The 27,014-nt window shown below is 43.8% G+C and overlaps 1 protein-coding gene across 8 annotated transcripts in view; it reads right to left on the minus strand.

The window, feature by feature from the left end:
* Positions 1-27,014, minus strand: part of PRDM10 (PR/SET domain 10) — a 100,610-nt gene that overhangs the window by 8,921 nt on the left and 64,675 nt on the right. For 3 of the 8 annotated variants that reach the window (XR_010581078.2, XR_010581076.2, XM_005580166.5), the window contains exons 9-19: positions 26,162-26,279; positions 23,064-23,193; positions 22,330-22,572; positions 16,120-16,467; positions 14,532-14,687; positions 9,794-9,973; positions 8,386-8,496; positions 6,917-7,117; positions 5,957-6,271; positions 3,301-3,441; positions 1,759-1,933 (exon numbers count right to left, since the gene is read on the minus strand). Coding sequence is in view for 6 of the 8 variants with exons in the window: in XM_005580166.5 (XP_005580223.1) it covers positions 1,759-1,933; positions 3,301-3,441; positions 5,957-6,271; positions 6,917-7,117; positions 8,386-8,496; positions 9,794-9,973; positions 14,532-14,687; positions 16,120-16,467; positions 22,330-22,572; positions 23,064-23,193; positions 26,162-26,279 (2,118 nt within the window). In the remaining 2 variants the exon portion in view is untranslated. Of the gene's footprint in view, positions 1-1,758; positions 1,934-3,300; positions 3,442-5,956; positions 6,272-6,916; positions 7,118-8,385; positions 8,497-9,793; positions 9,974-14,531; positions 14,688-16,119; positions 16,468-20,685; positions 20,782-22,329; positions 22,573-23,063; positions 23,194-26,161; positions 26,280-27,014 lie in introns of those variants that run through there. The other 5 variants (XM_065529228.2, XM_065529230.2, XM_015435950.4 and 2 more) reach the window with 4 other exon arrangements.

The following is a 27,014-nucleotide window of genomic DNA, read 5'->3' on the forward strand; positions in this document are numbered from 1 at the left end:
AGCTCATCGTATTTTTACCATGAGTATCTTCATCACTCCACTTTTTTTTTTCTTTTTTGAGATGGAGTCTTGCTCTGTCACCCAGGCTGGAGGGCAGTGGCACGATCTTTCTGCCTCAGCCTCCTGAGTAGCTGAGCTTACAGCCACCCACCACCACACCTGGCTAAAGTTTTTTGTATTTTTAGTAGAGATGGGGTTTCACCATGTTGGCCAGGCTGGTCTCAAACTCCTGACCTCAAGTGATCCGCCCACCTTGGTCTCCAAAGTGCTGGGATTGCAGGCACGATCCACAACACCCAGCCCACTTCACTTTCTTTCACAGAAATTATACTGAGTACAGAGGTCAGTCTATTCACCAGATTCTAGTTGTAAGAGAATCCTTCCCTGAGTGGAAACTAGACCCAGCCCTCGTTGTGACGTCCAGTGTTTAAGAGTACAGATTGTGGCCGGGCGCAGTGGCTCATGCCTGTAATCCCAGCACTTTGGAAGGCTAAGGTGGGCGGATCACCTGAGGTCAGGAGTTCGAGACCAGCCTGGCCAACATTGTGAAACCCCGTCTCTACTAAAAATACAAAAATTAGCTGGGCTTGGTGGCCCGTGCCTGTAATCCCAGCTCCTCGGGAGGCTGAGGCAGGAGAAATGCTTGAACCCAAGAGGCGGAGCTTACAGTGAGCCAAGATTGTGCCACTGCACTCCAGCCTGGGCAACAGAGCGAGACCCCATCTCAAAAAAAAAAAAAAAAAAAAGAATATTGACTGTAAAAATAAACTAGATGGTAGAGTTTGAGCCTGACTCCACAGCAAATCTATGTAACATAGCCAAGGATCAATCATGACAAAGACGGGCCCCCCCAAAATAAATCAACAGTAGAAGAAAGATCAATACTGACCCTTTCCCTTCTCAGCACCTATTCCTCCTAGTTTCTACTGCTGAGGTCTGTTACGTCTGCTACTCCTTCCACACCTTCCATGACAAAGGTCTCATACTTCCTGGCCTGCAACCCAAAGCTGTTTCCCCACCAAGGGGTTCACCTACTCCGACCTGTCAGCCAGCCTGTTACTGTTTCCATAGCACGAATCTCAGGGTTTTGGAATCAACCACTCATATATCTCTCTCCTTTACTAGATGACGGTCAGCAGCACAGTGGGGTGGTGTAGAGTGTACACTCTGAAGCCAAACTGCCTGGGCTCCAATCCTCTGTTTACTAGCTCTTGGAAAAGTGAGTGTGTGGAAATTGCCTTGTCTGTAAAATGCAAATAACAATTGTACTTATCTCATAGGTTGTTGTGAATACTGACTGTGATATATATGGTACGGAATCATTCCTGGCCATACAGTAAGAGCTTAATGAAAGTTGGTTAACATTATTATTGTGTGGTGTTACTGATACTAATGAGAATATTATTCTTGGTATGGCCAGGGTCTAGTACAGTGATTGATACACAGGCATTCTAAAAATATTGGTGGAAGGGGTGACTCAACATAGCCTATATCCATCTATCTTACCATTTAATTACATAGCTATGCTTCCTCCAGCGATATACCTGGCGTTTCAAAAATGTCCTAACAGGGTATCTCCGTGAAATCAGAATGCTACACCTTGAGTTTTGTCATGAAACTCATTGAAGTACATGAACTAGAGAGTGTACAAAACGGTCAATAGATACTTTAAAAATCTATCATAAGCTGAAGAAAGTATGACACATGGCTGGAGATCTCCCACCCCTGACCGACACGGCATCGTCCCTTCTTACTTACAATAGCCACGGAAGGAATTCCAAGCACTGGGCAGGTACGTGTGCTGCACAGAGGAACTCTGCTGCTGCTGCTGCTGCAGGGCCTGCCCCTGTGTGGAAGAGCTGCCCTGGATGTGGGAGGGGCTGAGCCCCTGCTGAGCCTGCTGGGCTGAGGGACTCAACGGCTGCCCAGATACCTGGGGAGAAAGAGAAAGCAATGGTAGGGAATTATGAACTTCTAATATAGTGAAGACTCACAGATAACTGAAGGCGGTAAATCAGACTAATATGAATTATAATGCTGAAACTATCATTGCTTTTTCTTTTTTTTTTTTTTTTTGAGATGGAGTTTTGCTCTTATTGCCCAGGCTGGAGTGCAACGGCACGATCTCGGCTCACTGCAACCTCTGGTCCCCGAGTTCAAGCTATTCTCCTGCCTCAGCCTCCTGAGTAGCTGGGATTATAGGCATGCGCCACCACGCCCGGCTAATTTTGTATTTTTAGTAGAGACGGGGTTTCTCCATGTTGGTCAGGCTGGTCTCAAACTCCCGACCTCAGGTGATCGGCCCCCCTCAGCCTCCCAAAGTGCTGGGATTACAGGCATGAGGCACCGCGCCCAGCCTATCGTTGCTATTATTAAAAGTAATATTTTAAAAGAATAAAATCAATGAAAAGCAAGCATAACTATGAAATTCTAATTTGTTTTCAAAGGATTCTCTACCAGAGTATGCAAAAAAATTAATTTCAATCAACTGTTAGAAAGATAAATGAAAGAAAATATAATTACCTACATTATACAAGGTTAAAAATAATGGGAGGTGAAGTAACTTCCCTGTGTCACAAAACTAATCTGGAACACAACATGAAATGGAACTCAAAGTTCATCATTTCCATTCACCAGCACTGATTAATCCCACCTGGCTGGTGGAGTTCAGCACAGGTGAGTGGAGAGGCCCACTCCTGACAACAGAATGAGGCCAGAGGTCTCCAGCCTGCCACCTGCAATTCTGCTCCAAACTACCCACCCGGCTTCCTTTCCAAACATCATTTCCTGTTAGTAATCCAAACAGAATAACCCTGTTTCAGAACCGTACCCCTCCTCCAAGACCTCAAAGACCACTTCTACAAAAATGCCCTGGACTCCCTCCTAAACCTAATCTCTCCCTCTCTGAACTCCGAGAACGTATCTATGTATCTCAATTCCAGACTCAAGTACACAAACACAGTATCATACAATATACCATAATACTCCACAAAGCCACTGTTCCAAACCAGAGAAGCCACTTAGCCATTGCATTTACAATGGAAAGCAAAGACCACTGTTGTTTCTAGGATGTCATAGCACAGGACTCTATGAGGGCAGAAACAGCTAATAGCTTAATGTGTGTCCACAATACCAATATAAAACTTGGAGGCAAAGGTAAATCCTTCAATAAAAATCCAAAAATAACAGTATCTCAGTAGCTGAGGAGACTAGGTCTGAAGGGAATGTCCTCCCTCTCATTAACTCTGATAGTCCCTGAGGCCATGCTAACACCGCCAAATAGTCTGTGGAGCAGGGTACCTGGGCAGAGGACGGGGCCGAGGCAGTAGGCTCGCTGACCTGGATGTGCTGCACCTGGATGGCGTGCTGGGGGTAGGGCTGAGGATCATGGAGCTGGCCAACATCCACGGTGGACTGCTGTGACTGGTGAGGGGAAGTGGCCTGGAAGGAGAGAAAACAGGCCCAGAAACCAGATATATATTGATTGAGATTAAGGGAAATCCTTCCAGAGAAAAGGTTTAGTTAAAAACAATATCCTGGCCGGGTGCAGTGGCTCATGCCTATAATCCCAGCACTTTGGGAGGCCAAAGCGGGTGGATCACTTGAGCCCAGGAGTTCGAGACCAGCCTGGGCAACATGGCAAAACCCTGTCTCTACAAAAAAAATATAAAAATTAGTCAGGCGGCCAGGTATAGTAGCTCACCCCTGTAATCCCAGCACTTTGGGAGGCTGAGGCGGGGGGATCACTTGAGGTCAGGAGTTCAAGCCAAACCTGACCAATATAGTGAAACCCTGTCTCCACTAAAAATACAAAAAGTAGTTGGGTGTGGTGGTGGGCGCCTATAATCCCAGCTACTCAGGAGGCTAAGGCGGGAGAATCACTTAAACCTGGGAGGCAGAGGTTGCAGTGAGCTGAAATCGTGCCACTAGACTCTAGCCTGGGCAACAGAGCAAGACTCCATCTCAAAAAAAAAAAAAAAAATTAGCCAGGCATGGTGGCATGCCTGTAATCCCAGCTACTGATAAGGCTGAGGTGGGAGGAATATCTGAGCCTGGGAGGCAGAGGCTGCAGTGAGCCATGATTGTGCCACTGCACTCCAGGCTGGGTGACAGAGTGAGACCCTGTCTCAAAAAAAAAAAAAAAAAAAAAAAAGCAAAAACAATATCCCAATATATGCCAACAGAAATAGAAGAATGGAAGGGATTTCAGCTCCAATGCTGCACTCGCAGATAGCCCACACCTAGACCAAGCCAGAAAACAGGATAGAAAAAGATCGTTTAAAAGAAATGTGCGGCCGGGCGCGGTGGCTCAAGCCTGTAATCCCAGCACTTTGGGAGGCCGAGACGGGCGGATCACGAGGTCAGGAGATCGAGACCATCCTGGCTAACACGGTGAAACCCTGTCTCTACTAAAAATACAAAAAACTAGCCGGGCGAGGTGGCGGCGCCTGTAGTTCCAGGTACTCGGGAGGCTGAGACAGGAGAAAGGCGTAAACCCGGGAGGCGGAGCTTGCAGTGAGCTAAGATCCGGCCACTGCACTCCAGCCCGGGCAACAGAGCCAGACTCCGTCTCAAAAAAAAAAAAAAAAAAAAGAAATGTGCTTCTAACACATAAGCCACTAATGTTATTAGATTCTGGAAGAGAAGGAGAGAGAGGAAAGATAGTTCCTGACAATAAGCTGAAAAAGAAGTTGTCAGGAATCAAAACTTTCAGTTACATTTAATGATCTACCCTTTATCAATTAAAAGAGATCAAAGAAGAGAATGTGCTTTTAGTTTGTCACCATTAACCTACTACAACCATGGTTCTTAACCTTTTATGTATCATAAACATCTTTGAAAAAGTAGCTAAAGTACAGGCCCTTTTTCTAGAAAAGTGTACCTATACATCATAATTTACAGGCAACTTCAGGGACTCATATAGGTTTCTCCAAAGTCTGAAGTTAAAAACCCTCCATAAGAAAAACAAGACAAAGAATAGTCAATGACAGTGGCAACTTCCAATCTCCTGTTCCCATGTTAGTTTTAAATTTTCAGAGACCAAATGATTTCAAAGCAACAAGTTTGTTCATTTGTGCCTTGGGGACACTTCTCCTCAGTGTAATTAAATGAAACAATAGTTCTGGGAGAATCACTTTCATTTAGTTCCTTAGTCAATAAGAATGAGTTATTCATTATCTGGTAGAAGGAACACAGTTATACCTCTATACTACAAAGGCACTGACTGATACGCAGAGATTCAATCAACATTATTCCTTTTTTTTTTTTTTTGAGATGGAGTCTCACTCTGTCGCCCAGACTGGAGTGCAATGGTGTGATCTCGGCTCACTGCAACCTCCGCCTCCCAGGTTCAAGCACTTCTCCTGCCCCAGCCTCCTGAGTAGCTGGGATTACAGGCATCCACCACCATACCCGGCTAATTTTCGTATTTTTAGTAGAGACGGGGTTTTGCCATGTTGGCCAGCCTGGTCTTGAACTCCTGACCTCAAGTGATCTGCCCACCTTGGCCTCCCAAAGTGCTCGGGTTACAGGTGTGAGCCACTGTACCCAGCCATCAATATTATTCTTTACAACCTCTCTTTGATATAAGACATTTGATATGCAGGTCATGATTCATCAAACTGGCTCATTACGAAGCAGCCAACCAGGATGGTAAACGATAAGGATTCAGAGGAGGATCAGAAACAGGTGCTGTGGCTACTGTCCTGCCATAGCACAGGAGGCTTGTATATGCTGGAGCCTAAAATTTCCTGACTACCACAGACAGAAATCTCTTACACTGCTAAGGCCAGAGGCCTCATCAGCCTGAAAGGGGAAGGGGCATTTGTAAAATGCCCAAGGCTCAGAACTTCCACGCAGAAGGACATTACATAGATCCCAGCCCCAGATCGGAGAATGAGGTGCTAGTGGCAACACGGCATTCATAAGGCAAAGGGAAACCCGAGGCACGCAGTACCGGGGCCACTTGCACCACTTGAAGCTGTATGTGCTGAGGCTGCTGGAGGCCAGACGCCGACTGCGACACAGGGATGTACTGAATTCTCTGGTAATCCCCTTGTGGCGTTCGGTAGTCTGTTGTCAAGGTCTGGGACAGTTCTGTCATTGCTTGGGTGAGCAGGTCCGTCGTCACCACAGTCTCTCCGGTGGCGCTGTCTGTAGTTAAAACCGCTGGGGTGGCACTGATCACAGCTGTCGTCAGTGGTGTGTGTATGGTGTTGGAGAGCTGGGCGAACTCCGGATGCTTCTTTCGAATGTGCTGGACCATCTTGGTCTGAAAAAGCAAGGCAAAAAACAAGAATTATTATTAGAATTTGTGATTTTCCATTTTTCTCATATGTAAATCCTCCAAAGATTCCTAAAGTCTTTTATCTTATGTCTTAAAAAAAGAAAGGTCAGAGCAACACCGACTCTATGCCTGTACTTCCTGGGGTAACATAATGCTATGAAAGCAGGAAAGAGGGTGGGAATGAAGTAAAGCCCCACCTGGTCTCACACCACCAGCAAGGTCTCAACAATCCCCCCAGCTAGTACCTGCAGCAACAGTCACAATCCCCCCAGCCAAAACCGCCTCCTCTGTAAAGCCACCGCTTAACCCTCTATGCGGTGCTTCCATAAGCCTGAACTCACCAACCACAAGCACAGAACATTCAAACGTGAGGCCCTCCGCAGGCCAAGGGAAAAGGCAAACAGCCAGCTGCTTGGGCTGCAGTATGGCACGAATTCTGGGGGAGGTCCACAGTATTCTCCTTCCATTCTCTGCTGTGGTCCCTGTTTACGGTGACTAGGACAACAGCTCTTTCAGTCCCCGTCAACTCGGAAGGAGCCGCCCAGACCATGTGGATGAGAGGACGTCTTCCCTTAAGAGATTCCCTACGTGGCTGTTTTGACCTCGGCTTTAGTCAGAGACCGCCCCTACCTTGCTGCTGTACTGCTTGGAGCAGTGGGGACAGCAGACGGGAGGGGTGGCAATGGTGCCCGTCAGCTGGGTGTGTGTGCTCAGCATGGGGTCTGGCTCTCCGGGACCAGCGGGCCGGAGCTTCCGGATGCTTGGTGGGAGCTCTGCTCCTGGGTGGTTCTTCAGAATGTGGGCTTTGCGCTTGCTGGCGCTTTTATAAACCTGCGAATGTAAGTGCCTGCCATGAAAGCAGTATACGGTTCCACTTTCTTGCTTAAAGCAAACTAACAATTTCATTATAAGACATTGAGGAAAAGTATTGAAGTAGACCCAAATAAAATATATGAATACGTATATTAACAGATCTATTGAAGGACAACAAGCATATACCATAAATTAGAATAAAATAAGAACATAATGTAGATATGCCAGGTTTCTTTAATCCATAAATCTAAGATAATAACTGTGAAAGTACCCTTTATCCTAAAGTTTAAAATTTGGATATGACACACAGACACAGGAAGGTAATTGTTTTCAAGGCCCATCCACCTCATATGAGAGCTGCCTGTGAAAGCTCTCATACTACGTATGCAGCTGAAGACCAGGAGCCAGAGACTCTTCCAAACGGCAACGTCAGTAGCAACTGCTATCTATAGTGGGAATCTATGTTAAAAAATGTTTCTCACTTTTAAGCTGATATAGCTACATTATATAAGGAAAGGATGGCCAGGCGTGGTGGCTCATTCCTATAATCCCAGCACTTTGGGAGGCCGAGGTGGGCGGATCACCTGAGGGCGGATCTTCCTGGCCAACATGGTGAAACCCCATCTCTACTAAAAATACAAAAATTAGCTGAGCGTGGTGGCGGGCGCCTGTAATCCCAGCTACTCTGGAGGCTGAGGCAGGAGAATCGCTTGAACCCAGGAGGCAGAGGTTACAGTGAGCCGAGATCATGCCACTGCACTCCAGCCTGGGTGACAGAGCAAGACTCCATCTCAAAAAGAAAGAAAGGATATTATGGTGGAACAACAAATATATATTCTGTGTCTTTTCTGAAACTACACAAAAATAATGGAGTACAAGTAGAGTACTCCACCACGAAGCTTTCCCAACCCCTCCCCACCTTATAGAAACCCCCAATGTACCATATATGTTATAGGTCATATGATAAATGCTCTCACTTTAGAACCTAGGAATTTGAAATTAATTCATACACTAGGCACTCAGTAATAAGCCTCTTCTTGTGTAACAAAAATCACAGAGAGAAGGGACAGTAAGAAAAATGAAGTCAACTACTTCTTAAGAAAAAAAAATTGGCTTAAAATTAGGCTGCATTTGTAGTCCTTTCTTGTCTGAATGGAGACTACGGAGAGACAGGGAACCATCTGGTCAGAGCAACAAACAAATCATAGCATATATTTATAAATGCGGACGAGTCAGCTCTAAGCAGGAGCCCCAGTGGCACACCAGCACGAATATTTCCCTTTTACCTTATCGCAATACTGACAAAAGTAATCACGATTGGGTTTTATGATGGGTAGAGTTAACTCTGGCACCTCTTCTATCTTCATGTCTGGGTGTCTCTTTGACAAGTGATTTACCTAAAGTGAAAACAAAGAACAAATGAGAAAAAGAGATCCCATTAACCAAACGGAAGCTACACAAATGCCTCTGATAATGACCGCCAGAAGCTGAAATTCTCTGAAGCAATGCCCCAAAACAATAAGGCATTTGGCCAGGACCAGCATCACCAGACCCCATCTGACACCAAAGCACTCACAGTCGGGGTTAACAGGAGTTAATAATTCACCAGACAACTGAAGGTGAACTCACTGTGGTGAATTCAGCCATCAACAGTCTTTGGCTGAAAGAACTACTGTTGGAAAAAGGAAAATTACACTGATATGAATTTCTTTGGTGAGTTCTCCTCATGCAAACCTGTCTTTCATTATTTAATGCCCTAGCCTTACTAAGAACATGGAATGAGATACAGACCAAGGTTCTGATTTTTAAATATTGCTCTATGACTTTCCAGCTCCTGGCAGAAATATATTCTGCACCTGTAACAAGGTCAAAATGAGTTGAGAGCAGAGCACTGGCTGTCCTGATACTTCAGCTAATCTAGATGCACATACCCTGCTTTGATGGAAAGCTTCCTTCTACTGCTGTTTGATATCTGGAAAGGAGCGACATTAAAAGTAAACAGCTGGGGGCTGGGCGCAGTGGCTGACGCCTGTAATCCCAGCATTCTGGGAGGCTGAGGAGGGTGGATCACCTGAGGTCAGGAGTTTGAGACCAGCCTGTCCAACATGGTGAAACCTTGTTTCACCATGAAATACAAAAATTAGCCAGGCATGGTGGTGGGCACTTGTAATCCCAGCTACTCAGGAGGCTGAAGCAGGAGAATCACTTGAACCTGCGAGGGGGAGGTTGCAGTGAGCCGAGATCACGCCATTTCACTCCAGCCAGGGCAACAACAGTGAAACTCCATCTCAAAAATAAATAAATAAGATAAAATAAAATAAAAGGGAACAGCTGGGGAGAAGGCAAACACCCCACAAGAAAATACATTCAGGGACACAAAAGAGGGAAATAAAATAAGGTGACAGCAGAGATTGAGATGGGTAAAGAAAAACAAAACTAGTAAGGAAAAGTGATTTAAAAAAAAAAAAAAAAGCCTCTTGCAAGAATTGACCCAAAAAGCAGCAAGAGGGCAAAGGGAGGCTAGAAAAGACAGAACTCCAAACTGGGAATTGTTTGCCTCTGTTTCTTCTCCGGACATTGACAAAACCATTGATCAATATGACTTAGGACAGAATACAACACAAAAGTCACCATCATCGACAGAAATGAGGTGTGCTGGGAAGACAGAGGAACCCGCGGCCACTTGGCACTGACCAGCATGCCGCGCCGGCGGAAGCCCATCATGCACAGGCGGCACTTGAACGTGAAGCTGTCGTAGTCTGTGGACGTGATGCGGGGCTTGAACGTCTTGGAGCGGCTGATGCGGTCGGCTTTCTTGGCCTCCCTCTCAGGGTTATGCATCCTCTGCATGTGTTCCCGTAGTTTGTCTTTTCGCTATTTGGAGAGAATTTTTGAAAACAGGGTAGACATGGTGGTAGAACATTTTTAATTGAAGGGATAATTGTAAAAATCAATACAAATTAGCAGTAGCCACAAGCCTCCAAGAGACATTTGAGTTGCTGGAACACTAGGACATTGAAAGACGTGTTAAAAGTGCCTGGGAGTTACTCTGTTCACTAGCAAATATGTGCATTCCAATGAACCTTGGTTTAAAATGACCAGTAAATAGGAAAGATACATACCGACTTTTGAGAATAAAGACCATGCATTAAAGAATTAAAGAGAACATGGAATAAGCCTGGTATAAAAGAAGACAAATTGATAATAGGTAATACTAGATTTTAGAAGCCATGCGTAGGCCGGGTGCAGTGGCTCATGCCTGTAATCCTAGCACTTTGGGAGGCTGATGCGGGCGGATCGCCTCATGTCAGGAGTTTGAGACCAGCCTGGCCAACACGGTGAAATCCTGTCTCTACAAAAAATACAAAATTAGCTGGGTGTGGTGGCGCACGTACTCCCAGCTACTCAGGAAGCTGAGGCAGGAGAATCACTTGAACCCAGGAGGCGGAGGTTGCACTGAGCTGAGACTGCGCCACTGCACTCTAGCCTGGGCAACAGAGCAAGACTCTCTCAAAAAAAAAAACAAAAAAAAAAAAACCAGCGTATACTCAATTCCCACACATTTCAGCAAACATTATATTTTTCTAAATCCCAAAAGAATTTAAGTGAGAATCTCTATCTTATGGATTTAGAACTTCTCACCTTACAGAATTAGAAGTTCAAGTAAACAAATCCATTGTTCATTATGATGGAGCATGGGGCCCAGGGCTCAGCTCCCGGTTTCACTATTTAGTGACACATGCTGATGTGAGTCCATGGAGAGAATTAGGCAGAGCCCATCCTGAATACAAACAAAGTGCCAGCTCCCTGATCCAGTGAGGCTCTCTGCTCTGGGACACATGAATGAATTGTTATTAGTCCTGTAGAGACTCTGAGCCTTTCTACAAACCAGTTCTTCCCACCTTTTGGTACAGGGACGTTTTTAAGGACTTCATTTTCCAGCACACTTACTCAACAAATATTCCTTGAGTGCCTACCAAGTATCGGGGAGCAGGCTAAGGGCCCAGCTCCACTGCCGGACCTCCCTCACCCACCTGCCTCTTCTGCTACAATGCATATGACCCAACTGCTCTTTCTTCCTATCCCACCCGCCTTCATTTCTGGAAAGCCCAGGAGGGAATGTTCAGAGCTTTGTAGGCTGCAGTAGGATTTGAATTAAGGACACTGCCCTAAATGATGGTATTTTTCTTTAGTGTAATACGATGACAACGCACTGCTGCACTGCCGCTATTTTTTCTTTTCCTCTTCCTCCAACTCCTCTCGCATTCCCACTTTTTCCTAAGCATCAATGTTTACTAGTTCCCCTGTCTATTCCCTTTAAACAACCAATTTACCTTAACCGAATCATCACGTAAATTTCAAAGCCTAACACAAATACCACACCATGCTATGCACATCGTGACAGGCACACATTTGTTGGATGCCAAATCTCCATGAGGCCTTTCCATCCTAACATCCCCCAAACCAAATCCGCTATCTGCCCCCACTCCTTCTGCCTAAGTCGTGCTTTTTCATATCAGTGGTGCTCCTAAACATCTAGCCTCTCAAGCTGCAAATCTCCATTCCTCGTTGTCTACCCTTCCGCCTTTCATCCAAGTGCAAGGTCTGGTCAGCTTCCCATGACGCCTGTCTTGAACACAGCCCGTCTTCTCCACACCCACTGCCTCCACCTGAATTAGCCCAGCTCTGAAACACTTAGGGCTCACTTCCTGGTAAGTCTGATGACTTAGCACAGCGCGCTAGTTTAACCTGCTTCCCTGGCTTCCTCTTGCCACACCCTCCATCACTCCCCTTCTCCCCATCTCCTGAACGTGGCATTGTTACTCCCTGCTGCTCCCTCTGCTTGAGATGCCGATATCCCTCCGATATCCTTCCGTCACTCCTCACCTCTCCCTTTCCCCAGCTGGCAAAGTCTTTCCTACCCATGAGTGGATTCAAGTGTCACCGTATCCATGAGGTCTCCCCTATACCCCAAATCAGTGAATCCCTCTCACGGCATTGTTGAGATGGAGTCTCACTCTGTTGCCCAGGCTGGGGTACAATCGCACGATCTCAACTCACCGCAGCCTCCGCCTCCCAGGTTCAAGTTTTTCTCCTGCCTCAGCCTCCTGAGTAGCTGGGATAACAGTCATGTGCCACCGCGACCGGCTACTTTTATATTTTTAGTAGAGATGGGGTTTCTCCATGTTGGTCAGGCTGGTCTCAAACTCCTGACCTCAGGTGATCTGCCTGCCTCAGCCTCCCAAAGTGCTGGGATTATAGGGGTGAGCCACCGCGCCTGGCCACTTTATTCTTTTCTCTATTCTAGTGTGAACTCCCTAAAGTCAGAAGGTCCCACCTTGACTTCAATGCTGCCCTCATGGAGCTTACACTTAGCAGGACAGGCAAATGCAATACACAAATGCTACGACAGGGTCACCAGCAAAAGGCCCTGTGGGAATTCATGGGAGAAGCAGCACTTAATCCAGGGATCAGAAAATGCCCCATATGAAGTGACATTAGCCAGGTAAAGGAATATGATAGTTTGAAAGTGCGTTTCAAGTCAGGACGAGGAGTGAGAGCAAGTGCAAACAAAGGCCCAAGAAGAGAGAGTACGCCACACTTGGGTAAAGCTATGGAGTTCAGGTCACCCTGAGTGCACAGGGAGGCGGGAACCAGAGAGGCTGGCAGGAGCCAGATCTTGTAGCATCTTAGAAGTAACAAGAACTTCGGGATTTATCTGCATGAAGAGCTATTAAAGAGTTTTTCAGAAAGGACATGACATCAGAGCTGTTCTCCAGAAAAATTACTCTGATTCTAGTTTGAAAATATGCCAGGAAGGTAGGTGGTAGTGGTTTTGTGCTGGGTCAACTTGGCTAAGGGGAACTACATTTGAAGGGAGTCTCCTTCCCAGCATGGTTCTGAGTTGGGTTAGCCAAACAGAAACTCATACCAGCCTGGAAGGTGGAAAGGAAGCAGCTCCATGCTGCTCTAGACAGTGTCACACAGAGGTACCTGTGGGTCCCTACTTATCCTCTCTTTCCCACCCAGCCACAGATGTCTTCCTGACTGGCAGCCCTGCTGGCCAGCTCCATATCTGCCACCAGATGCAGCGACACAGTCTTCCACAGACCGTACCAGCTCTCCTTCCCGGCCCCCACCGCAGGTGGAAGGGCCTGGTTCCTAGATTCCCAGGTAAGTTCCCATTGGACCACCCAGACCAGTGCTTCTGTGGGCATACTGCTGACTTCCGACCTCCCAGCTTCTCCCTTTGACCCCCACTTCTCCATCTTCTCCTATAATTCAGTTCTCAGTCCTATAAGAAAATCTTCTGTGACACTCACAGCGGCTTTGCTTCCCTGACTGAACTGTGTTGAATATGCTGGGTCAAAGTAAAAGAGAAAATGAAAGCAAGAAAAGAAATTTTAAAGAAATATTCCAAGGTGTTAAAATATGGTATCTGGCACAAAATGAAAAATCAAAAAACATTGGCTGGATGGGATGGATGGATGGCCAAACAGTATCACAAAACAGGAATCCTTTTAGATATGATTTTTTTAAAAAAAACAGAAAAATCCCAGACCTATTTATACTTTTCACATTGGAGTTCGCTACACAATTCTAAATTGTGCTACTATATATTAAAAGGCATTAGATTATATTTTATAACACACTACCATAAAACAAGCTTTGAAAATTCTATTTCTCTTTAATTTCTTTGCATCTGTTACAAATATACCCTTAGCTTTCCTCTCCTGAATCCATTTCTGATTCTTTTCCAGTTTCTATGAGAGTGTGGCCTACAATCATATTCAGTAGAATATCTTCCGATGACAGTTTTGCAGAATCACCTGATTTCCCAATGAAGCATCTTTCATTGTTTTTACATTTATTTATTTAACTTTTATTTCTGGGTCCCCTGCAGGGTTTTGCTTGGCTTCTTCTAAGTTCCAGGTAGGTTACCGACACTTATAATGTTCTACTTTAATCTTTGAGGTCATTAACATTCTCCAAAGCAGTCTAAGCCTTCTCAGCACTCTTCGGATTTCCCACCTGTGTTAGATGAGAGTCCTGCTGCCTGCGAGGCTCAATTACTGGCTCTTGTACTTAATCAGTGCTCAACAAAAACCTCTTGACCTGAACGTTAAGTAAAGGTATTGGTCTGTCAGGAAATCTCAATAGCAATTTAGTTATACTTGTCATTATACATTTGGATTCTTTTAGGAGATGCATTTTCACTCTACTTGTTTGGGGATTTGAATTAACTATTTTGAGACAGTAAGTTTACCCCCTTAATTTTATAACTAAGTCAAACACAAGGCCCAAAGTGCATCTCAGGTCCAGTTCATCAGAAGTGGGTGAAAAACTGATGAACTGAACAGGCATTTACCCTCAGCTTGCTATAATTCCAGTGGCCACGAGAACCACCTTGGGCTGTGTCTTGGTGTCATACCTTAAATTGCTTCCCACAGGTGGAACACAGGAAGTCTTTGCGGTCTGAATGCCGGAGCATGTGGAGTCGCAGTTTATCGGGGCGACAGAAGGCCTTGTCACACTCTGTGCACTGGTAGATCTTTTCTGAGTGGAAGCTGCGCACGTGTTTTTTCACCTGGCAGTAAAAACCATGGGAAAACTCAGGGGACACAGGCACCAAAGGAAATGACCAAAGGCAGCTTGTGAACGCTAGAGGGAGCCAAATGCATTACCATGGGTTTTCATCAACCCCCGCCGAGGAATCCAATCAGATGTGATAATTGGCCTCAATAACACATACTGTCCCTGTCACAAAGAAACAAAACAAGTATCCAGAAAGCCTTAGAAATCCTAACCTCCCCGACAACTTGAAACATGAGAGAGAGAGAGGAGGGAGAGTGCTTGCTTGGAGCCCATTTTTTAAAGATAAAAAGTAAAAGTTCCTTGGGTTTAAATGAATCTTGCTAAAAAGGATCTACAGGAAGACAAAAACCAGTTCTTCCTTACTTTTCTCCAGCTTTAATCTGCATAAAAGCAATTTAGCCCCTTTTGATGCTTTTACATCTTCTTATAAAATCAAGTTCTGAAGAATTAAAGACATGAATGAGTGGATACAGAAGACATTACCGGTTTATGAGAGCAACATGACGCTGGCGCCATTTCTCAACTGGGACTTACTTCCCTTACTTTTAGACAAATAAAGGAATAGGGCTTCTGAACTCTCTTAGCCACATATATCCAATGAAGAAGAGCTGACGAAGGAAGCTAAGTAGTGAGTCCTATCAAACTATTCCTATAAGACAGTTTGCTTCATTATTTTTGGAGTTTCTTTTGCCATTAAATTATGCCTTAAAGCAACCTTTCTACTAGTTTGTGTGAAGTGAGAAAATCTCCAAGACTCTCAACACTAGCAGAACTAAAAGTAAATCCTCGTCTTCTTTTCCTTTGGTAATTGAAAAGGTGTATTTTTAGAAAATGTTTCATTATTCACTGACAGGCATAGGAAAATCTTATCATGTAAAGTCCAAATGAAATCATGAGTATTCTGAAATTTATCTTCACCCATTTTGCTCCAACAAAGAATACACTACAGGGGAGGAGGCGGTGGGTTCTTGATACAAAAGTATATTATATACCAACTTTCTCTTTGTTTCCTTCCAAAACGCATGGCCTTGGTTAAAGCAAGCAGGAAACCACAGTAGTAGTAGGGATGTTCCCAGCCCCTCAGAAATGGGAGTATGTCTTCTACAGGCTCTGTATATTTTATAAGCAATAGATATTGACATGGATTATGAAAGATTTTTTAAAAATTATAACAGATCTGGGTGTTTATTACTTGTAATATAACTGAAACACTTTAATGTCAATGTCTGATCTGGACAATTAAGGGTCATAATAATCTTTTGTTTATAAAAGTAGTTTGATTGAAGAAATATTGTTCTCAATTGTAAAGTTGTTTCAAAGAAGGGATGAAAATGCAGGTGCTAGGCAGTCTCGGTTTTCCAAAAATCGAAGTTTCTTTTACCAAAAGAAGGAAGCAGACAGGAATCTCAGTAGTAGACACTCACCTGGATAAAATCTGGGAACCGTTTCTTACAAGTTGGGCAGGTGAAGTAGCCATCATTGATATGAATGGCCACATGATCTTTCAACAAATCAAGGCGGTCAAAGGATTCTGGGCAAAAAATGCAAGAGTAAGTCTTCTGGTCTGAGTGGAGCTTCATGTGGCTCTCCAAGGATGCGCTGCTGATGAAGCCCTTGTTACAGAGGTCACAGGTCAGTGGGCAGTTCCCCTCCCGCCCATGGAAGCGCAAGTGCTGGTCCAGTTTGTCCTTTTCCCGGAAGGCCTTCCCACACTGCAAGCATTTAAAAGGCCGGAAGGACTTCCGAATAAACAGATGCTGAAGAGCTGCATTCTGAAAGACATACACAAATGTGATCATTTAGTGATGAAATTAAGAGTGCAACTGGATCACACTTTTACAGAGAAAGAGAGGATGATCTCTGCAATCACAGACTTCCCATAGAAGTTCAACTCTAGGACACACACAGTTGAAAGATTTTTCTGGTGAAGACACTGAAAATGAAGCCATCCTCAAAGAAGTTCATCTTGAAAAGACGAAACGTTTTTGTGTTTTGTTTTACATCTATGTATGTGGGTTTTCTTTTGAAAGGGTTTAAGTAACACAAAAAAAGTGTTCCCAATAGAAGACTTGTATAATAAAACAAATCCCACACTGGAACAGGATAAAAATGGAAGATTTGGAGGAAAAGACTTAGGGTAAGTCACACATGCAGGAATCAGGCTGGAGCAAGTCAGCCAAATGTTACTTGTTGAAATCCATGAGAAAAAGAATTTGAAGCTTGATTAAAACGTTTAGGGGAAAAAAAAGACAATAAAAAGAATTGAAGGGTAGTCCTTGCCAGTGGCAGGGTAGAGAAGGAAATGGATACCAGGCATCTTTTGGGGGTGATAGATACCAGGTTTCTTTTGGGGGTGATGAAAGTGTTCTGGAATTAGAGAGTGGTGAAGATTGCACAACTTCAGAATATTCTAAAAACCACTTCAAAGGGTAAATTTTATGCCATGAGAATTATAGATCTCAATTCAAGAAAAAGAACTGAAAAGGATTCAGATTTATGTGAATGAGACATGAGCACACGTCATAAATGGAATATAAGCATTTCATCACTTTCTACTTAGAAAACAGAAGATAAGGTCCCAGCATAGCTAGTTAGTTCTACTGGTTAGAATGCCATGCTAACAAAGTTAAGCTCATCACACTGTTCCCTGCCTAGACCAGGCAATTCTGCTGTTTGTTTTCAGGCACAGATTGCACTTGTAATGCTGATTAGCCATCTTGTAAATTCATGCAGTTGTTATAGGGAACCCAAGTGGGAGAGCATGGGTACTCGGTGCAAACCCATCACCACCACTACTGGGAAAACTACTCATGCTCTGCTGAGAGCAGATCGACAAAATCATCTCTCACACGGAGAATGCAGAATCAATCAATCTTTCAGTTACGCTTATAATGAAGATTCATTCATGAGTTCCTCAAAACACTGAGGGAACGCTCTAGATTGCTACAAGGCAGGGGTGGGGGGTGGGGGAATCTTTCAAGTATGTCTGTGAATGGCTGAGCCTATGTAGCTATAAACGAACAGTAATTGAAGGATTAATGGAGATCTTAGTGCGATTTGTGTAATGAAGAAAGTGCAGTGAACAATGCTTACACTCTTAACTTCAAATTACTTGTAAGCATCAACTTTTAAACTAAATTTAATGTGAAATCATCATGTGAGGAAAACAAAATACTTTTGATTCAGTGAAATTTCTAGACATAATTACTATGTAACACGAAATTTCCTTCTCAGGGCTTCCCTAACAGGGCTAGGAGAAAGATTTTTAAGCTGCTACCTAATCACTTATGTTGAGTAGATAAACAGCAATTCTGTTGTCTTCTTCAGCTCATGGGGCTGCCTCAGGGGATGTGTCATACTTTATTCTCCTTTATATCCAGATTCCTTAATAAGCTGCTTAGCTTATAGGAAGTCTTCAAAAGTAGTTTGAGAATCAGTGAAATATATTTCATATGAAACTAAAAAAAATGATTTCAAGGATTTTTCTATAGCATCTGCAGAGATTTTTAAGAATAGGTCTTTCTTGGCTGGGCACGGTGGCCCACGCCTGTAATCCCAGCATTTCCGGAGGCCGAGGCGGACAGATCACCTGAGGTCGGGAGCTTGAGACCAGCCTGGCCAACGTGGTAAAACCCTGTCTCTACCAAAAATTCAAAAATTAGCCAGGCGTGTTAGCAGTCACCTGTAACCCCAGGGCTGTAAACCCAGCTGCTTGGGAGGCTGAAGCAGGAGAATCACTTGAACCTGGGAGGTGGAGGTTGCAGTGGACTCTGTCTCAAAAAAAAAAAAAAGCATAGTTTTGTTCTCAAATCAGCCGCAGGGCTTGCTTTCACATCTGTGCACAGTTCAGCAGCCACCTCATCTTTTTACTCCATCTGGATCCTAATTTTACATAAAAGCTTTACTATTTTGTCTACTTTCAAAACTTTACAGAAATACTGCAGATGAACCAATACTATTCTGAGGTTCAAAGGTACAAGATTTAGAGCACTTTTGCCATGTAGGAATCTTTTCCTTTATCTACGTTCACTGAAGTGTCCAAGAACAGACACAATGCACATTGATTGTGGTCCCGCTGAGGATGCCATTTCTCCTCAGGTGCCAAATCCAGAACTCAGTTTTGTTTTGATCCATTATGCTAATCGGTCTTCTGTCATTTCTGATTAGCGCGAGTACCTTCAGACACTTGATTTAAACTGAGCCACCACCTGGCTCCACTTTCTTGGCTCTATTGACAAACCTTATCATCTTTTCAATTTCCATGGAGCCCTGAACATTGTCTATACTCAAGTAGATTATATTTCTCTGATCTAATGATACTAATAGAATCGTTACAAGGTCGTAAAAATGCTGAAACTGTTCCCATCCCTTGACCCATTTGCAGGCCATTTCTGTTCTAAGGTGTCTTCTGTAGCTCAGAGCCACAGCCCGTACACATTTCTAGAAGAAATCATGAAAAATGTTGGAAAGAGCACATAGATCCACTCTAGTTCTTCTGCTTCCTGAGTTCATCAGGCAATCCACCACACTATAAATATATATCAGCTACTCTAGGGATACCAAAATCGTATTGTTGCTAAACTCTGTGATTTGGGATTCAACTCACATTGCAGTGAATTCTGAGACAACGGATTATTTGTAGACAAAGATTATAAAATGTTTCTAAAGTTTAGGGGGTTTTTTGGTTTGTTTTTTAGAGATGGAGTCTTGCTCCATCACCCAGTCTGGAGTGCTGTGGCATGATCATAGCTAACCGCAGCCTTGACCTCCTGGACTCAAGCACTCCTCCCACCTCAGCCTCCAGGGTAGCTGAGACTTATAAGTATATGCCACCATGCCTGACTAAAATGCTTCTAAAGTTTGATATTAATAGCTAAAAGAACCTAAATTATTAATCAATTTTCATACTAATTTAATCCTGACACAAAAAGGAAATCAAACAATCATATTTGTTGATTTGGGGTTTGGGGGGCTTTTTTTTTTTGAGACAGGGTCTCACTCCATCACTCAGGCTGGAGTGCAGTGGCACGATCACAGCTCCCTGCAGCCTCAACTTCCCAGGCTCAGAGGATTCTCTCATCTCAGCCTCCCGAGTAGCTGAGACTACAGGTGCGTGCCACCGTGTCCAGCTATTTTTTGTATTTTTTTTTTTTTAGTAGAGACAGGGTTTCACCACGTTGCCCAGGTTGGTCTCAAACTCCTGGGCTCAAGCAATCCACCTGCCTCAGCTTCCCAAAGTGCTGAGATTATAGGCGTGAGCCACCATGCCTGGCAGTTTTGGGGTCTTTTAAACAACTTTCCTTTGGACAATTGTCTGCCCACTTTCAAAGCCTTTGGTTGGCCATCCCTGCCCAACTCAGCTCACTCTGCACTGTCCTTCCAGTGCACCCTTGCTAGGGCCAGGCTCATGTCTGCACTGTCCGAACCACAGCAAGAACCTCCTGTGTCTGGGCCTGTGATCCTAAAGCTATCATTCTTTGAAACAGTCTACCTTCCTCCTCTCTCTCTTTCAAGGGCTGGTCTAAGTCTCACCTCAGCCAGGAATTATCCCGACTCCTCTATTTTACTTCGACTTTTCACTCTTCCAAGTTATACTTTCACATTTAACACCTAACCGTAAACTCCCCTACATTAGTACTGATTTCCTACTTAGACTGCAAGCTCAAGTGAAAATTCTATTGTGTACCCAGCACAGTGCCAAATAGACAGTTAGAACTCAACAGAAGTTATTCCAATGGTTTTAGCGCTGGAAGGGACCTTGGAGATCACTTAGTCCTACCCTTCATTTTGTATATGAGGAACCTGCAGCCCACAATTTATTCATTGATCTATTTACAATTAAATTATCATTATTTCATTAATTTGCATTTACTGTAGCAACCAAATTGTGGTTTCCACCAGGATTTAGTAAGTACAGGTTGCAAAGAACAGCAGGTCAGGCAAACACTTAAGTAACATTCTGTTATGTGAAACACAGGAAACAAACCTACCTGCAGCTCCAACTGAGCAGGCAGCATTAGAGGAGAGAAAAATAGTTACATTACCAATTGGATTGGAAGACTTCCCTTCAGTTGGTCATTACCAATCTGGATAGAAAAGATGAAAAAATACATAGCCCTGCTTTTTAGAATGTGTGAGAGAAAAAAAAAAAACAAAATAGCTCAACTAAGACTGACCTCCAAAAACCAAATACATATGGCTTTTGCTTTGCCACAAGGAACCTTGTACCAAAACCAGTAACCCTGCTCATTCAAAAATGCAAGTACAACTACGGCTGGACTGTGTTTGTGCATCCACAACTTCACTGCATGTGTGGGCTTCGGGTTTTTTTCCTTCCAAAAAAAAAAAAAGAAATCTAGCAAGCATTTCTCTGGACTTAGTAAAAAAAATCAGAATGGCAGAGCAGAAAACATAGTAACTGAGCAAGAGAAAGAAGTGCAGATCAGGAACTAAAGGGGAATGACGGATGGGATGACATTAATTCATAGCTTTTTTTCCTTGCTGTCCTATATTTCTGTATGTTGATATACTCTTGTGAAATAATATACAGTGAGCTGAGAGTTTTATATGTTTTGATTACAGGGCCCTCATAAAGGCTGTTTAGCCTCAGAGTTCTTAGAGCCCTTCAAAGCTATCAAATGTTTAAATGTGTTTTTACATTGACTACAAATGTTTAAATGTGTTTTTACATGAAGGCACGGACTAGACTATTTTTCAAGGTCCCTTCTAGCCTATAGGCAAATAAGAAGACCAAAAGAAACATACACTGAAACAATCATGCATGTAGAAATTATACAGCCTAGGAAGTTACACAAAATGTCTCTTTCATCTACTGGAAAGTACCAGTAAGTCTTTATGCACTCAGCTGCCACAAACATGGGTTTTAAGTCATTGGTTTTTATCAGCACAGACACTTATCATCCCACAAAGCCATATTGTTTTCCACCGAATCCCCTGCAGTTCCTAACTCAGACTCAAATGCTATTTGTGAGATCAGAGAAAACGCATCTGAACTGCAAGTCAGGAAAGCCCTGCAGCCGCATGGCCTGAGGCCAAGACGCAAGTCACGTGGCTCAGACATGTCACGTGGCTCAGGCACTGACTCTCTCCGACTGACAGCTTTGGCTCAAGCTATCCCCAGGTGTGTGAACTGTACCTGCCATATCAACTTGGACACAGGTCACTTTACATTGATGAGTAATGACATTTGCCATTCTCCCCTGGGAAGGTGTAGATAAGCACATTTAGTTACCCAAAATTAACTTGAGAGCTATGATTAGGCACAAATTAGCCTGGTTTAAAATATAAATGATTATTATAATTAAATGTACTTATTTCTCCACTTCCAATCTGTGAATTGAGGGATGCAGAGAGCTAGTCCAGGAGCTGCCAACCTCTAGGCCTCTGTGTCATTACTAAATTGGTTGAATCTAGGACCAGCCATGCCAGCCTGCCATGGGGCACTGAGACATTGAGAAATAATGGGATCTTTCGAAATAATGGGATCGAGCACGTGACGGGCTAGATGCAAGATTTCAGAGTGGACGGTGAATAGGTTGGAAAACCACCAGAGAGCTGCTAGTGGGAGGAAGATCACCGGCAGGTGCAAGGAGCCGCCGGCTTTCCCCACTTACTCGGATGCGCTTGGCTCTGCGCATGTCGTCGGCTGTCAGCGTGCTCTGGGTGGGCACCACGCTCTCTTCATGCTGCGGCTGCAAATGCAGGGTGTGAGTTTCTGGTTCATGTTCCAGGGAAGACTGGGTTTCTTGTGGCAGCTGAGGGATTGGGATAGTGGTCTGTTCTGGTTGATCCAGCCCATTCAGAGTGGCTGGTTCAGCCTCATCAAATTGCTCCTTTGTGGGAAAATGTAGCAAGTCCTGAAATTTGAAATAACCAGGAATAGAGATCAGTGCCAGGGGGACTGTCGGCTCAGATTTAGAATTGCTGCTTATTTAGGAATGACTAGATTCATAATACTCAGAAAAAATATTCTCCCTCTGGGAAAGTTAATTAGGTAACTATGCACAGAAGGCAAAAGCAGGATAGGTTCCAGACCACTTAACAAGGAAAAGACTGTGATCTGACTTTTCTGGAATATCAATAATTTTAATTGTTTAATTAAACAAAGTCCACCTCTACTAACTCTGGTCAATTTTATAGAGCGGCAAAGTTGGGTTTTTGTTGTAGGTAACACTTGAAAATACATTCTTTTCTGGCATTCTCCAATCATGCTTTAATTAACAGGCAGCAAGCTCTGATAGGAAAGGTCTACAAACATTGGGAAGGTCTTTGTACTTAGATCTTGTCAGGGATCTGGCGAGTCCTCCACACAAGCATCTAAGGAGGGCTCCTTCCCATCCCCCTGTACCTGTGTCCCATCGTCACTCTTTTCCCCATTTTCGCTGGTGATTTCCAGGCGGATAAATTTTGGAGGACGCCCTGGCCGTCGACCTGGACCAAATCGCCTCTTGCCTCGTCCCCTTCCTCTGCCTCTTGTTCTAGGGACAAGAGATTGGGTTACGGGTCGTCGTGGTTACATAATATTCCATAACAAGTAGTGACCTAAATGATTCTTACTAACCCCAGAGTATGATTCCTCTCACCTTATTACTTTCCCAGATTTTCTCCAATGGAAACAACTGTTTTACTAATATACACTTTCTGAATGTCTCATCCTTCCCCTCTATTACAGCTTAAAGATATGTCTTCAATTATTCTGAAGAAAAGAGCTATAAACATTCAAATCACTGACAATATTTTGCTTCTGAAATGATGTGAGAAAGGCAGACAGGACAGAACATGCTAAGCCTTCGAGTGTGTTCCCAGGAGATGTCATCTGAGACAAGATTCCCATTATTTCTCTTACTCCCCTGGCCTCGCGTCATATTCCTTCTAAGAAACGTGGCCAAATTCAAACAACTTTCTCGTTTTACTACAAGCCTCTGGGAGGTCGGAACAAATTTCTAATTCAATTGTTTCATAACATTCCTAGTAAACATCAATTAAATTTTACATCCCCTTTAATGGATTTTTTTAAATTAATTAATTAATTATTTTTTTGAGACTAGGTCTTACTCTGCTACCCAGGCTGGAGTGCAGTGATGTAATCATGGCTTACTGCGGCCTCAACCACCTGGGCTCAAGCGATCCTCTAACCTCAGTGTCCCAAGTAGCTGGGACTACAGGCATGTACCACCACGCCCAGCTAATTTTAATTTTTTGTAGAGACAGGGTTTCACCATGTTGCCTGGGCTGGTCTAGAACTCAAGCAATCCTCCTTCTTGGGCCTCCCAAAGTGCTGGGATTACAGGTACGAGCCACCATGCCTGGTATGAATTGCCGGCAAACACAAATTCCTTAATAAAAGAGGCTTTAAAAAGTAGGTTATGAGAGCTGCTTTTAGAAGATATGTATGTGGAAAGCGTACAATGTCAATGAGATCAAATTTTATCCTTCCACTCATTTACTTAATAATTTAACAAATACTATATATTTTTTCCAGGAACTTTTAAAAGACTCTTCATGTTGGAAAATTCTGAACCTAGGTAAACATAGAGAATAGCATGATAAGCCCAATGTACCCATAACCCAATTCCAACATTTTTCAACCCATGGTCAACCTTTTCCATCTATATCCCCACCACTTGCCCACATACATACCCAGTAGATGATCTGGAAGCAAATCCCAGGTATCTTTTCATCTCTAGATATTTTGGCATGTCTCTCTGAATCATAAGGACTCTTTATATATATATGAGCACAATACCATTATCACACCTAAGAAATACCTGATAGTTGCTGAGTATTATTATATCCAGTCAAAGTTTAAACCTTCCTAGTTATCCCAAGTTTCTCTTAACAGTTGGCTAACAAACGTATTACCTACTGTGTATCACATACTGTTTCTCAATGTGTGTTATGAGCACTTGGCAAAGCCACAACCCTGTGTAATCCAATTCCTGCCCGCTCTGCACCAGCATCCTTGCAGCTGAATGAAGCTAGGCACTAAGGACATCAGATTACACACAACAGATTTTACCCTCAGGGCTCTAGAAGAGGGAGGTGGCATATAAACCAAAAATCACAATATAAAATAAAAAGTGCTACAATAGAGCCACCAACAGAGTTTTGGAGATACCCAGGAGTGAGTGACTCAAATCTCACTGTGTCCACCCCCCCTTAGACATTTACCCCTGTGGTCACATTCTAGACCCTGTCACCCTTATAAGCCTCTTCACGCCAATCCCATGCACTGCCCACTCGGGCACTACCCTGGCTCTGTAGTTTACTCCCTCTGGTACAAGCACTCAGCAACCCTTCGGCCACGCAAGCATCTCCAGTCCAATCCTTCTGGTGCTCCTGTGCAGCTCTGCACCACTGCCTTGATGTTCTCTCCCCTTTTTCCACAGCACACACTCCAAGGTCATCCATGGGAACCACTCCCTTGTGCGTACTCTCAGTTCCCATCCCACAGCTGCTCTGTTTTCTCAATGTGTGTTATGAGCACTTGGCAAAGCCACAACCCTGTGTAATCCAATTCCTGCCCGCTCTGCACCAGCATCCTTGCAGCTGAATGAAGCTGGAGAAAAACGCACAGTCATGCGAGTGGGTTCACTTCCATTTCATAACCATGAACCCCAAGTGGGCATTTAATGTAGTGGGCAATTGTATGGTACTTCCCTAGAACATTCACTTTCCCACTTACCTAACTACCATCTCACACGTCTCCTCTCTTTCCAAACCCTGGAAAAGCTGGCAACCCTACATCTGTCCCCCTGGCACGACCCTACTTCAAACCACCCTCATTCCGATCCCAAACTGTTGTGATAGATGCTAACAGGACTCCTTGTCTTCACTCTTACTCCAATATAAGCTGGTGGTTATTTTTTTCCAGGTGTTATTTTTATCCAAAATGGTTTTCAAAAAAATACAATCAACATCACAATACTCCCTGACCAAAACCCTCTAAAGACTTCTCATCACACTTGGAATAAAATCTAAATTTCTTACCATTTCCCATAAGGCCCTACCTGATCTGGCCCCTGCCCCCTTCATCCTATACAATTCTCCCCTCAGCTGTCTTTTTTATACAGTGGAATTAAACATATGACTTGGTTTGATTAAGTAATCGTACTGCTGAAAAAAGTCTGAAAATCAGAGATCCGGATTATTTTAAAAGTAGGTGCTATCTCAAAAATTCCTATTTCAGAATCTCCAGTTAAGGGAGATTTACCTAAGATGAAAGGATCTCCCATTGCTGGGTACTGGTTATGCTGGCAAAGATGGATAACAGTAAATGAGGAGCAGAGGGAAAAGGAGATGACAGGTAACACCGTTCCCTCAGTAGCCCACCTGGTTACCTGTCTACACATGACACTTGGAGACACTCATTAGCTAGTGGACAATACAGAAATGATTCTGAACCTTTATAAGCTCCGTCTGTGGGCCTTTCTCCCTCATACCTACCTGCTAAACACATCTAGTTTCTCATCATGAGAATTGAGATGCTGTTGCAACTGCTCCGAGCTTATAAATCGGCGGTTACATTCATAGCAGGGCCAGTTCTTCTCTTGCTCCCGAAGAACTACAGTCACAGAAGAGAAATCATGAAGGCTGATGATCAACAGACACCAATACAACTCAAATGCCTGCGATCCCCACCATTCTTATCGTGCTGCAGCCCAAAGCATTCATAGCTATACAGTATCTGCTATTTGCATGACTGTTTTGTTATCAAATCAAAAGCTAAAACTTGGCAGAGAGTTGCTTTTTAGGATCTTACTTTCTAATGCATCCATGCAAGGCATCAAAGGAACAAATACCCTCACATCACCCTCTCGCAGCCTCAAAACACGCACACGACTTCACCGCACCAAAAACACATGAGATGTTACAAAGGTCTGTATTCAGATAGCCTAGTATTCAGACCCAGGTTTCATAATCTGAGGGTATGTTTTAGAACAAATAACTTAAAACTCAATGCCCAGTATAATCACTTCAGCAAAATGCTCAGAAGCACCCCCTAAGTTGAATATAGGCATACTCCATGACCCAGCAACTCCACGCCTAGACACATACCCAACAGAAATGTGCACATAGGTTCACTAAAAGACATGTCAGAATGCTCGCAGCAGCACTCTTCAAAATAGCCAAAATCAAGAAACAATCTTATTGTTTAATAAAGAATCTGCCTGGTCTTTTTCCCTAGTTGGTAACCTTTAAGTCACTGGAATTTCCTGAGTAATAGGAGTGTCTTTGTTATTCATGGTGTCCCACCCCACAAACATACCCAAATGTATTCTAATGAGATGCTTCAGAG

Source organism: Macaca fascicularis, chromosome 14 (genome assembly GCF_037993035.2).
Source record: "Macaca fascicularis isolate 582-1 chromosome 14, T2T-MFA8v1.1".
Lineage (NCBI taxonomy): Eukaryota > Metazoa > Chordata > Mammalia > Primates > Cercopithecidae > Macaca > Macaca fascicularis.